The 14,665-nt window shown below is 33.4% G+C and overlaps 2 protein-coding genes across 2 annotated transcripts; both read right to left on the bottom strand.

The window, feature by feature from the left end:
• Positions 1 to 22: 22 nt before the first annotated feature.
• Positions 23 to 3,615, bottom strand: LOC108211948 (metal tolerance protein 9). The gene is made up of 6 exons (XM_017383672.2): positions 3,376 to 3,615; positions 2,456 to 2,568; positions 1,883 to 2,128; positions 1,065 to 1,145; positions 690 to 920; positions 23 to 517 (listed from the first exon to the last, which is right to left on the bottom strand). The coding sequence occupies exons 1-6, from the start codon at positions 3,554 to 3,556 to the stop codon at positions 173 to 175; spliced, it is 1,197 nt and encodes a 398-aa protein (XP_017239161.1). The 5' UTR covers positions 3,557 to 3,615; the 3' UTR covers positions 23 to 172.
• Positions 3,616 to 7,547: 3,932 nt separating this feature from the next.
• On the bottom strand, positions 7,548 to 14,370 carry LOC108210391 (glyceraldehyde-3-phosphate dehydrogenase GAPCP2, chloroplastic). Its single transcript, XM_017381651.2, has 14 exons — positions 14,053 to 14,370; positions 13,244 to 13,332; positions 13,077 to 13,144; positions 12,962 to 13,000; positions 12,733 to 12,833; positions 11,591 to 11,703; positions 11,396 to 11,495; positions 11,131 to 11,277; positions 10,636 to 10,696; positions 10,396 to 10,493; positions 10,181 to 10,323; positions 10,001 to 10,084; positions 7,913 to 8,002; positions 7,548 to 7,826 (listed from the first exon to the last, which is right to left on the bottom strand). The coding sequence occupies exons 1-14, from the start codon at positions 14,143 to 14,145 to the stop codon at positions 7,772 to 7,774; spliced, it is 1,281 nt and encodes a 426-aa protein (XP_017237140.1). The 5' UTR covers positions 14,146 to 14,370; the 3' UTR covers positions 7,548 to 7,771.
• Positions 14,371 to 14,665: the final 295 nt, after the last annotated feature.

Below are 14,665 nucleotides of genomic sequence, written 5' to 3'. Positions count from 1 at the left end.
TAACTTAATCAAGGTCAAATCATTTAAAAACAGTCTTTTGCACCAGCCTTACCTGAATCAACTACATTAAAATCAATAGGAAATCTTGAGAACTAAGCATTCTTGCATTCCAGTGTCTGCTGGTCCATACATTATTACTACCACATTATATAACTACTCTCATTAACATCATTTAAACCTTAGCCTTGTGTTCTGGTCTGTGAGTAAACTCGAAATCTATGTGAACAAATGCCCGTTCGACTTCTGGGAGTTGCTCAAGCTTTTCTTGAAGGGTTTCGCCAATATTATGTGCTTGGCTAAGTAGCATATCCTCTGGCAACACAATGTCAACTTCAACAAAGTAATGAGACCCAAATGTGTAAGCTCTAACTGTATCAATTTGTTTGATCTCTTCGTGGTGATTCCATATCAGATATGTCAGTTTCGCAAGAAACTCTGGTGGAGCTGTTCTTCCAATTAGTGACCATACATTCTCTATAACTGTTTTGGCCCACGTGCTTATTGTATATAGTGCAATCTGCAATGATATTCAATTACCAACTTAAAATCAATCACCAACTTATTGTATATAATGCCATCTGCAAGAATTGAGGATTAAAAGATAAACGTAACCACACTTAAATGGAGACTATTAAGCAGTGAATCAAAGTAATGGTCGTGGTAAGTATGCAGTGAAGTTACCAACTTACAATTATTGCTCCAGTGGGATCAATCCACCAGCGGAATTGGATGGCAAGGACAGCAGTTACCAATCCAACCGAGTTGGTGATTACATCAAAGAAATGATCTTGAGCATAGGCTCTGACTATCTCATTTTTGAACCTCCGACAATACACCATAAGCAGAAACTTAATCACTGTGACCGAAACCATGATTGCTATCATCCATTTTTCCTTTTCAGGATCTGTTTCAGGACGGGACTGCCAAAAAACATATATAGTCGGTCAGTATTAGATTTTCCGGTTCTACTTTAGTTCTTTTAAGAGCAAACACCTCAGATTACAGACTAAAGCTACAGACGGTATTTCACAACTTAAAGGTAAGCCGCACTTAAAGCTAAGTACCTTTGTGACAAGTTCTCTGGCAGACTCCAGCAATATTTGTAACCCAAGAGTTGCCATTACTGAAGCGAAAACAATAATACCCTGAAAAATTAAGCTTGTTTACGTATGAGGTCATTAAAGCAACAGTCACATGAAAAAAAAAACTCAGGTAGAATGTGGAGATACATATGTTAATCTGAACAAAATACTGAGTGGAAATGGCAAGACACACGTGCTTGCTAATAACAAATTTAACTATTAAATCGTATCCAAAAGAAATGAAAGGGCTAAGTTTATGTAGGAGTGCGAGATAGTATTTTCTCTTTTCCCAATAGATAATCAAAATCTGGTAGCAGTTATTATCAAAGAAATTTTGTGAAAATGTAATCACTTATGTATTTCAAAATTGTCAGGGTCAAATTCTAATGAAGTTAAACATTCCTGTGATGATTTATAAGCAAACCACCTTCTCAAGATCCATTGCATATGCAAATTCAGTTATTTAAAGAAACCACTGGTAGCATATTAGCATATACATATGACAGTGTTCAAGCAGCAAAACATTCTTCTTTTCCAATACTTAGCAATACATGCTAATATACATAAAATTTTAAAGGATAAATTAGTTTCAAGTAATAAGATGAAAATAAAATTTGCATATAAAATCAACAATAATACACTATTACACATACTAAAGACAGGAACAATGGAAGATTTTCGCAAATAAATATATAAACAGATGCAGAACTGCAAGTGCATATTTAATTCAAAAGGCACCTTTGAACAATATCAATTTTATCATACTTCCCGAAAGCATATAAATCAATTTCAGGACTTACCACCGGCTGCATTCTCTTCTTGCCAATTGGATAGTGGTACTGATTCGGATTTCTCATAGCATTCGAGGTAAACCACAGTATGAACCCCGAAAGAAGGTCCAAGAGGGAATCTAAAGTTGAAGCAATAACCGCCAAAGATCTGCTTTCAATAGAAGCAAAAACTTTTGCCACAAAAAGCACCAAGTTAGCGATGTTTGACACATGAATGGCCATTCTCTCGCTCCTTGCTAGCTGATTCATTTCATCCTGGATATTTGTTCAACTTAATTAGAGAAAACAAAATATTCTGGTCGATTACAGGACCAACGTAGAGATATTCCCTTTCGAATGCAAAAGTAAAGCATTTTGAGCTAAGAGAGTGGGTTGAATTCAGATTTAACATGGTAAGCAATCTGAGTTTCATGCATAAATAAAATAATTCAACAGCCTGCCTTCTTTGAGGAAATTGGTTCTAATTTTGCAAGTGTATGTACATTGGAAGAAATTGAAGGTCCCTACATTTACACCCGAAAACTATAACACTAACAGTCATGCGATATTAACAAAAACAGACCGACAACACATTTTACCTACCTCTGTTAGATTTCCTGGTAAACAACCTGTTTCATTGATAGTTTCCATCTCAGTAAAGCCCTCAAGAAGCTTTTCCTGCTTTTCATAGTACTCTGCAACCTTTCCTTGTTTTTCTAAAAAGGAAATTACATGAAACACAACAATTAACAAACTAAAAATAATAATTAATGACACAAAGGGAAAACTTAGGAGAGAATTCTTCCAATTTAGAAATCTTAACACACCAAAAAGGCAGAGATATAAAGAACTTGTACATTTTATCAAGGGAACAAACCAGTGAACCTCGATGGTAACAAATTGTCTGCTCTTTCCAGACTACATTGCTATGACCAACCATTTTGGGTTATAAACACCTAATTCGCAACTAAGAACAACAACAAGTTTTACTTACAAAAGTAGTTGGAATTCCGCAAACTATTTATAGTATTATTTACCTAATCACTGCACAAGATGTCCAACCAAGTAAAGTGTTATATTTTTCGAAAATATTGAACATATCTGCACTGACAATAGTTGTTGCAAAAACTGCAAATTATGTTTAGTGATTCATTAATGATAAATCAAGCACCACTTGAAGCCATACTCCAAGTCTCCAACACTGCAATCTATAGCAAGCAGCCATGCAATCTTAATCATAAATCCTAATTAAAAACTTATTAGGTTTCAGGAAAAAAAGAAACTTATTACATGACCTAACTAACTTCAACGATAAATAGATCGGTCATTCTTAATTTGTGATGTATATCGAGAGAAAATCGCAAAAAACAAACAATCGAATGTCTTTGTTCACAACCATGGATTCGAATCTCGCTCTACGTCGCTAAAAAATCGAATCGTAAAAATATCGTAACATACTAAAAGAAACGTAGAGTAACATGCAGACACATTGAAACATGAAGAAACAGGGGATAAAAAAGTACTTGGCATTCGAAGAAGGCGTCGAAAACCGAAGGGTTGGGCTGCAGAGTGACGTTGAGGCAAGCGAAACTTGTCGATGTCCAGGCGCCACGACGACTGATCGCCGGTGGACGGCGGCGGAGAGAGAAGTTCCGTACGATAAGTATAGTCCATCTCTGTTTCTGCGTCACTGCCCATCGCCATTGTACGTGATTTAATGAGTAAAGGTATCGAGTGGGGTTGTTACCAAGTAGTATTTGTAACAGAAAAACAAAGGAGAAGCGGTTTTTGATACGTGAAAACAAACACTTAGGAAAGCTTTTATGTAGCCCCCTTGTATTTTGGGATGTGTGTCGCGGAATAGTATTTAGTTTCAAATGATAGGATCGATATGAATGTCATGGAATATATTATTTTATGGGTTCTGTTCCCTGACATACCCGGTAACCAACATTCAGTTTAGGATGAATATCCGCGGACAGGATTAAAACAAAAGTTTAATATGTTCGATCTTTTTTAATTGGACGGAGAAAAAGATTCTGTTGGATGAATATCCGCGGACAGGATTAAAACAAAAGTTTAATATGTTCGGCCTTTTTTAATTGGACGAAGAAAAGGACCCCATCCAACAGTTAAAAAACGTTGGATGGACCTCGTCAAGCGCTAAACGTTAGTTATAATCCTCACCGCATGATATTCATCCAACGGTCGGAAAACTGGTTGTTAGTTAACAGCCAAGTATGCCAGGGACCTACACTCTTATTTTATATATGAAAACTTATGATAGTAACTTTAATCTCAGAAATTAATAATTTTCAGTTTAATTTAAAAAATATATTTGATTATTCAATTTTTTTATATAATATCCGACTCGAAAATATAATACATGTCTCATATCTATTTCCAAATCCAGATCTGGCAGAAAAATTAAACTCAGATAATATATAATTCCGGATATGAGCACTCCTGTACCGCTCATATTAGGTATAATGTAAATTTTCATTATATGATCCTACTGAATATCCAAATATGATCCATGGTTCATATTCGATTCAAACTCATATACATATTATATTTTTAATCCATTACATTTGTTAGTAAATAATCATCATTTTATAAAATTTTATATATTCATAAAATGTGATTTATTCAATGTGATAGTGTTTATTATCTTCATATATATTTAATAAATTATATATAACTACATATAATTTTAAGTTATAATGTAAATAATTATATGTTATAATAATATGTTTATTCAAACTAAATGATACTTTTTTTAATCTAAAATAATAATGATATTTAATGATAGTGCATCATATCCGGCTCATATTTGATGGATTATAAACTAACCGCTTAAAAAATAATGATACTGGATCATACTCAGTTTAAATCCGGAGCTCAAATACCAGGGATCAGATCATATCCGAATAAAATGAGCCTGAACCCAAATCTGGACGAGTTAAAAATAATATGATCCGATACTTGACAGAGGGGTATCCGGTATCATTCGGATATTTTACAGCCCTAAGAGCATCTCCAACGCAGATCACCTGTTAGTTTTAAAGTGTATGTGTCAGCTCTTATACCTGATATGTAAAAAAAACATCACTCCAACGCAGAGACCTGTTAGCAATATTTGCGTTAGCAATATTTTTAAATGCCGAGAAATCAGCACGCTACATTTGTTGAACTAAAGTCTGTCATCTATATCATATCCACGTCATTTTCTTTTAAAATTTAACTCAAAGAAAATTTAAACTTACTCCATCTATATTATATTATATATATATTATAATATTATAATTCTATTATATATATTTGTATAACTTTTTAATTTTATAATTTAATCTAATGTATTGTTAAGTGTAAAAATATTTATAACAAATAAATAATATAATAAAAATAATATAATAAAACTAATATAGTAACTTATATAGTTATTTAACGTCAATTATGAATTTTTAACAAAGAAAATTAGTCAATGTTTTACATGATACAAGTAATTTTTGTTAATTAGTTTTTTTAAGTTTTTATTATTATAATAGTATCGGTATATATGGTTTTATTAGTTATATTTTTTATTTTCACCTGTATTAAATAAAAAATTAATTAACTTTTTATTTTAATTCTTTCAAACCCGTTTTATCAAAAGATAATTAGCTTAAAATCTTTCGCACTAACTTTGATTCTTACCCTTCTAAATTTTATTTTATTTTTATTTAAAGCATGCAACATTCTCCCTAAATCATTTTTATAATATTTAAATTAAAATATTTAAGGTATTATTATTATTATTGCAAGTATAGATGTATTATTTATTTTTTTTACAAATAATATTGTTATGTGAAAATGTTACTTTATTTCCAATCAAAATTTTTAAAAATTATGATATAATAATATAAAAGTGTTAAATATTATAATTAATCATTATCTATTAAAGATATTATTATTTTTTCAATAATATAGAATAAAAACTAAATAAATTATTTTATTGTATATTTATAATTAATATTTAAAATAATATTTTGAATATAACTAATGATTTTAGCTAATACCCATCGGAGCAAAATTCTTTACAGGCTCAAATTTTTTTTAGCTAATGATGTTTTTAGCTAACAGTTTCATCTTTAGCGTTGGAGATGCTCTAAGAGCAAGTCCAAGAGTGCCCTAAAATCATGTCCTAAATCAAAATTTAAGGCATTTGAAGTAAAATGGTGCTCCAACAATGTCCTAGTGGTGCCTCAAAACACTAGGACATCTAACAAATGCCTTATTTTTTATTAGGCACAATCATGCATGCCCTAAACCATTTCTATCAATAAAATATTAGCTTACTCACATTCCAACACACCTCTCTTCTCTTTCTTTTTCACTTCCCTCCAACAATAATTCAAATATATTATTATTTAAATAATAAGGCACAATAATAAGGCATGTTGTTGGAGTTGTTATATTAAAATGATGTACTAAATCACTAAGACATAATTTTTTATTATATATATAGGGCACTTGGTAGGACATTGTTGGACTTGCTCTAACTACAGTAAAGCATTTCTATCCTACGGCTAACCAAAAATTGATCGGACAGTTATACGTCTCGATAGAAACGCATGACAGTCATGGTGACTCGTAAGATAACACTATACATAAAACAAAATGAGTGGGATTCGATTCATATGCAATATCTCCGTCCACGACAAATATCAGGCCACTCATGTTATCTGCCACAGCAAAAAAGACAATTAAGTATCTGTCCACTTCGTGGAGAGGTAAAATATAGTAGCATATCTTCATCCTTTTCTGAAATACGAGATCGAGTTCAACTGCAAACGTTATATCGCTGTGCAGATTTTATCGGCGCGGTGTGTGTGGACCACTCACAAGTCACACCATGGTTGATCATTGTATTGTATACTAATCCATTGCTTTTTGTAACATATCTTGTTCTTGTTCAAGGAAGGAAAAGGAATTCGCTCGTGTCATTTAGAGTGGTGTATTGGATTGGGATTTTAAAGCATTTTTTTGCATTCATGAAATCCGAGGGTATTCGATTGGGATTGTTTGAAATGCATTAAAATCTTGAGATATTCAATTGGGATTTCAAATTATGCTACAAAATCTGGTGGTATTCAATTGATGGTATTCAAATGCTGATGGATTTTTTTGCATTTCATAAAATGACGGATTTTGTGGCATTTTTCAGGGTATTTTAAGTTTTTTGAAATCCCATCAAAATCAATGGGATTTTGAAACATTGTGCTTAAATCCTATCAACTCTGCGACATTTTATCAAGAATTCCCACAAAATCAAAATCAGACACAATCCATTAAAATCCATAAACTAAAAACAATTCATCAAAATCCCAATCGAATACACCCCTCTTAGTGTCTTTATTCGACACCAAAGGCTACAATACTTGGTGAACACAATGACACTGTATAATCACTTTATAACAACACTATTTATCATTTTTAGAAAAAATATTTATTAAACTGGTATTCATACTAATCAAATATTTTAAATAAAAATGAAAGGTAAAAGACCATCAAACACAGCGACGATCTTGTAGGCTCGTAGCCACAGGCCCACAAGTAGCTGAAGAAGAACATGCAAAAAAATAACTAACAAATAATCTGGCAGTATTTAAGCTAGAGCTTGGATTTCTAGATCTAATTATTAAGCCTTTGAATGTGCCTTGCTAATATTCCAACTTGGGTGTTTATAAAGCAAAGAGATTAAAAACATTTAACTTCAGAGTACTTATTTGAAAGCTCTAAAATGTGAGTCTCTACTCATATATTGGATAACAATTAACAATGCCAGTGAAAATCAAAAATGATCACTATATCGTTAAATTCTACTTTGACACACTAATTATAGCGAAAAACCAAAGCACCGGTTGCTTCCCATCAATTTTAGTTGGTAGCCGCTACCAATGCCATGTGTTCTATCAGGTCCAGTACACGGTTGCTGAAAGAAAAAGATTGACAATTGATTGTTACAAGCAATTGCATCAAGAGCTAGTTTGAAAGATTGATGCAAGATAGTAAGTGTACCTGTAACCCCATTCATTGTCATACCAGGAGACAAGCTTCATGAAAGAAGAAGTCAGCCCCATCCCAGCTTGTGCATCGAATATACTTGACCTGGTAAAGAACAATATTAGGGTAAAGGGATATGTCATATATGTAGTCGGTAGTTACAAAAAACTAAACAGAGTTTACAGCCATACATCAGTACTGCCAATGTGGTGTTTGGTTGGGTGTGAAATTGGCAAGGAACAGAATAAAATTTGTATTATTTCACAGTAGAAATTGTATTTTCTCATGGGTTAATCCAACAACTTGACCAACTTGAGAAGGACTACCCCAATCACTATCCAACTCATTTTCCTTGCAAATACGTAGTAAACAGCACCAATAGCCCCTTCTATTGGTCGGAGCTATGAAGCTGATCATATTTGTTACTAGAGAGAAACACAAATATAAAAGAAAGTTTGGAGGTTAAAGTTTCTATTTAATCCCATTCCTACACACACACACACACACACATATATATATATATAGGCCAACATTCCAAAGGGGGACTCCTTATATGGAGTTACATAGTGCGCCACAATAAATCATCAATTTTATTATAAATTCTGCTATAGAATACATATAAAACGTGATTCTAATATAGAATACTATAAAATATATCTATTTTAAGTAATTTAACACTTAAAATTTGATTAAAAGAAGTATATTTTTGAAACCTATTCTACAACAGAATAATTCTGGATGATTATTATTCTGTTATAGAATCATGTTGAGATATTGCATAATTTTAGATAATCTTTGGAATAAAAAAATTGTATAACTTCGTTTTCGGTTTAATAATCAAAATTTGCAATTATATTTCATAAAAAATATAATAGAATATATATTATGTATATATTTATAATGGTGTGCTACGTAACTCCATATAAGAGGGTATGTTATGGAGTGCTACCATATATATATATATATATATATATATATATATATATATATATATATCCAGACTCCATGGAGAACCATGTTATATAGAGACTAAAAGAGAACCCCCTATATATATACGCACAAAATACATCGTATCAATCTCATTGTTCATCATATAAGTATTTGTAAATCAAAAGATGAAGTTTCTTGATTATCCTCCAAAAAATGGTAAAAAATTAATCATTATATTCAAATTGGTTTTACAGTAGAATCATATTCATCCAAAGTGGTTATGTAGTCAAACCAAATTTAAAAATAAAGGTTTTTTCTTAAATTGTAAGTGTTAAATTGTTTGTGCATGTTATGTATGATTATGATTCTACATTAGAATTAAATTTTATGCATAAATGTGATTAATTTTATATTTATTTATGAGATTTAAAAATAGAACCAAATGGTTCAAGATGCTTCTCTATGGAATCTCTCTCTCTCTCTCTCTCTATATATATATATATATATTGAAGGAATAATAATAACTTATTGACTATATTGAAGGAATATATTACTTTATTACTTCAATGTAGCGATGGTTTCCATTAATGTAGAACAATACAACATATATTTGGTGAGGTTTGAATCCTCAACCCCTACGTGTAGGCCGCAAATTTTCAAAAGACTTGGCATTTTCAAGAAAGCTTTTTTATTTTTTAGAAAAAGCAGCTCTAGGGTTTAACTCAAAGCTTATACACCTACTTCTCGATCAGAAATTATTTATAAATTATAATGTCTCCAACACCGATACCAAAAAGAGCCTAGATTTGTGGAAAGAGCTATATATAGAGCCCCTCGTTCACTATTTGCATAACCTTCACAAACTAAGTGTCTTGGTCCTTTTTAAGCTACATCTTTGACTTCAAATACGCAAGCAAATTTTATGTCGATAAATAGATACCACTATACCAAGTGACTGAGATCCTCAATTCCAGCATGCATTTATAAAAATTTCCATTTAGTAAATTTTTAGACATACAAGAATACTATTTGCTAGAAGAAGACCATGCTGATGCTACAGAAAATCTCATAAAAGAATACGGTAAAAAAAAATAATTGGCTTCTCCATCCTTGCATTAAGTTGCAAAATCATAATGTAAATTTATATCCAAGAAGAGAGAGAAAGGGACGCACCTTGAGTCACCAACAAAATCATTTGAAACAACATCCTCATCAGTGTATCCAAGAATCCCATGAAGTGGGCCCTCGGATGCATACCTTCAGAATGAATCATAGTAGTAATGAGTTCAAGTTGAAAATTGGGAGCATATTATGAGGAGGGGAGAGGAGGAAAGCATAAAAAGAAGACACTACTTTATTGCCGCTTTGACATCTTCATATGAAGCACTCTTCTCAAGTCGACAAGTTAAATCCACAACAGAAACATTTGCTGTCGGGACACGAAAAGCCATTCCAGTGAGCTTTCCATTGAGCTCCGGCAGCACTTTACCAACAGCCTGCAATTTTAAAAAATAAATATAATCATATAAAAAGGTCTTCAGATCTATCGATATAACCAAAGCTTGTACCTTTGCAGCACCAGTTGAACTAGGGATAATATTTTGCCCTGCACCTCGTCCTCCACGCCAATCTTTCATGGAAGGGCCATCAACCGTCTTCTGTGTAGCTGAAACCATGTAATTTTGGAATGAAAAAAATCAGAATTATGTAAACATAGGCGAGTAATGCATGTCCTCTTCTGTTTTTCTTTATAAATTAAGAGGAAAAAAAATATCCACAACTGATGCACGTCTTTGTATGAGAAAGACCTGTAGTTGCATGCACGGTAGTCATCAACCCTTCAAGAATGCCAAACTCCTCGTGAACCACCTACAAAAAATATGAGATGGAAAAACAACTCAGGTTGTGTTCATTTGGTACAAAAAATATGAGATGGAAAAACAACTCAGGTTGTGTTCATTTGGTGAGAATGGAAGGGAGGAATTAAATTCAGAATTAAAATTAAAAAAAATATATATATATATATATGGAGAAAGAAGAGTGTCTAAATATTCTATGATGAAGATTGTAAGGAAAATGGTGAACACAACCAAACTCCACAACTGTTACAATCATGATGAAATTTTTTCATGTATATGTACATTCCTACTATATATGCCTTTGAGGAATAAGACCTGATTGTGATGCTGACACTAATTAAAGCAATGTGGATACTGATAATGAAATGCATTTTTCACAACGTAATGCGAAAAACGAGTGATGTAAATGAAAATAAATATAAGCATTCTAGTACGTAAACAAACTTTGGCAAGAGGAGCCAGGCAATTGGTAGTGCAGCTAGCATTAGATACGATGTCCATGTTTGGTTTGTATGTTTCCTCATTAACCCCCACAACAAACATAGGAGCATCAGCTGATGGAGCTGAAATCACGACTTTCTTGGCTCCACCCTGCAGATCAAAATTAAAAACATTAAACCGAATACAGGGAGGCAGACAACTACAAATATTTAAGCTGATAAAGGGAGGGAAAGGGGTGAGAGAGAGAAAGAGAGTACGCTGTACCCACCTTTATGTGTTCAGAAGCCTTCTCAATCGTTGTGAAAATCCCAGAAGACTCAACAACAAAGTCTGCCCCATATTCACCCCATGGAATTTCTGCAGGGTTCCTGGAAGAGATCCGGTGGTGCATTCAAGTTTTACATTAAAAAACAATAACCGTCACAGGACAGCTATATCAATGAGATATAAGCAGCTATATTACCTTTTGCTAGTAACCTTAATCTTTTTTCCATTTATTTCTAGAGTAGAATCGTCCAACACTTTAATGGATTCTGTGTATACTCCATGAGTAGAATCATATTTAAACATGTATGCCTGTATCACCATTCAAAAGTATAGAAGTAAATAAATCATATGACCTCTCAAGGACCTAATTTCAATTACCTTAGAAGCACAATTATAAGTTCAAAAAATTATCATGCCCCCCCCCCCCCCCCCCCGCGAGGTGGGGGGGGGGGGGAGCTAAAATTAATTTACTTTCTCATTATACTCTAGTGTTAATGGGAGTTCAGAATCTTTACAGCTAGAACCTCCTTACGGGCATATGTCATTGTAACGTTGAATCAATATTCAATAAGAGCAAGTCCAATAGGTGTGCTAAATCAAGTCTTAAATCCAAAAATAAGGAATATGGGATAAAATTGCACTCCAACACTATGCTAGTGATGTGCTAAATCACTAGCACAAGCCCCCCCTTCCCTATTTTTAGAATATGCTAGCCACTTCTAAACTATTTTTATCATTAAAATATTCATTTCCCTCTCTCCTCCACATCATTTCCTTCTCTTTTTTTCCCTCTCTCCTCCACTATTTAATATTATTATAATAATAGGGAATGGATATAGGGAGTACTATTGGAGCTCATGTGCTAAATGTTGTGCTAAATCACTAAGACATATTATTTTATAATATTTTTAGGGAACCTCTTAGCATAGTGTTGGACTTGCTCTAAGCCTACTTCTTAAAGTTTAATCTTCAGGCTATAGGTTAAAATAATTGGAGAATTTGAATCAAAAGCGAAGTCGGCCAAAATTTTATAACAGTGTTATTTTCATCCTGCAGAATAGAACTAGGGAGCTAAAATTAATTTACTTTCTCATTATACTCTAGTGTTAATGGGAGTTCAGAATCTTTACAGCTAGAACCTCCTTACGGGCATATGTCATTGTAACGTTGAATCTATATTCAATAAGCCTACTTCTTAAAGTTTAATCTTCAGGCTATAGGTTAAAATAATTGGAGAATTTGAATCAAAAGCGAAGTCGGCCAAAATTTTATAACAGTGTTATTTTCATCCTGCAGAATAGAACTAGGGAATTGGAACAGCTAATGAACATTCTTTACCATGTACTTGGCATCAACAAATGGATCATTGACTGCCACTACGTCGATATCATCTCTAAAAGTTGCTATTCGTAACACGAGCCTTCCAATTCTCCCAAAACCTGAAAAATGCAATTACTTAATATGTAGTAGTTGTGGAAATCTATTGAGAAACCAATCATTTTGAACACATTGAGATCATAATATATTGTTGTCTACAAAAGATAAATGGGTGGCACTATTAACATACCATTGATTCCGATTTTTGTCTTCCCACCGCTTTTTGACACTAAAAATAAATTAAGTGTGATTAGAATTAAAAAAAAATACCTTTCAAGGATTAGATGTAAAACTCAAAATCTTACTTTGAATTGTAGGAGGCAATTCGGTGGCAGTAGCCTGGATTGTTTGGATACTACGAGAACTAGATTTGCTGCAAACATGTGGAGGTAGAAAACAAAGTATATAATATGGAAGATGATCTCCACGTAATCAGGATGTATAAATAATTCAGATTGCAAGATATCTTAACTGTAATGATGATGAGTTCCCAGGAATAGAAGCACCAAAGATACTCGACTCGGACTTCAATGAACCTCGACAGAAACTAACAGAAGACACCTGAACAAACACATGATACTTTGTTTGCTTGTAAAATGAACATGTAAATATATTTAAATAAAGTAAAAACAATTACTCTGTAAAAGTTGTAAGTAGACTTGCAATTGTACCAGAGAATTAATACATAAACATTAAAATTTTAAATAAGCTAGACACTCATACGTTGCGCCTAATGATCAAAACTACCCCTGCTTAACGCAATCAATCAATCAACTTTTAACCATTAGAAGCAACTCTACTGATATGAGCTTTTGACCTCATCAACATACAAGTGGCTAAAACCATTAAGTATATATATTTTAATGTCCTGAAAATTTCAATGTTATAGGAGGGCTTATTAAATCATAAGTATGTTATATCCCAACACTCCCCCTCACTCTTTATAAATGACTAATTCGGTTTCATGATCCCTTGAGCCTTTTCCACGGCTTAAGCAACTCTTTCCACAAGTGTCCGTCAATCGAATCAATCTCTAGACAGTCGGCCGGTTGACTACCTCATTTTAAAACACTTACCACACCAATTAAAAAACATACAGATTACTCTGAAACTCGAAAGCCAATATATCAAAAACGTTCATGAACATTTTAATTCAATTCAACTCTACACATTTACACAGAAAGCAGAAAACAGATTAAATTACACTCCAGTACAGTTCTAAAATATATGATATTAGACAATAAAAAAAAAACAAAATTAAAGGCGACGAGGTGGAATCACCTTGGGAACACCAGACGGCCGGAGCTCAGACCTGGAGGCGCCGCCGCAGCCGGCCGGCGAAACCGTAGATCGGAAAAGTGAAGAAGTGGCCATTTCCCAAAGCTCCAATAAGAAACAGGATCGATCAATCGACCGGTCCCACGGAGAAATGTAAAGCTAGGGTTTGGAGGTGTTGAGAGAGAAGAAAAGGCAAATGAGGTAGATATATAATGATATAAAAACGCCGCGCCTGCGGAGATTTCTAAGAAGCCAACCTATAGTATTAGACTATATTTGTTGTATGCACATGTGTGTGTATCGCACCTACCATCTTGTAATATTACTAGTGTACAGTGGTCAGAGTTTGTTGGGTAGTTCAGAGCTGAGCTGGCAAATGTTCTTGGAAGACACGTTAGGTGAAGCTGACTTGGCATTACTCTTGTAAGACACGTTGGACTCGTTGAGAGCTTTTTGGCTCTTGTGTTGCTTGTCCTCTTCCTCCCTTTCATTTTCCTGTCATGTCACTTTATTTTTTTTTTGTTTTATGCTGGGAGTGGGAGGTGGGAGCTAGGTCAGTGAAACAGGATCCGAATCGAAAAACTGATATGAATCGCTCAGTTCGATTAGGGCATAA

This window comes from Daucus carota, chromosome 3 (genome assembly GCF_001625215.2).
Source record: "Daucus carota subsp. sativus chromosome 3, DH1 v3.0, whole genome shotgun sequence".
In the NCBI taxonomy this organism is placed as follows: Eukaryota; Viridiplantae; Streptophyta; class Magnoliopsida; order Apiales; family Apiaceae; genus Daucus; species Daucus carota.
This window is presented reverse-complemented; position numbering and strand designations above follow the sequence as displayed.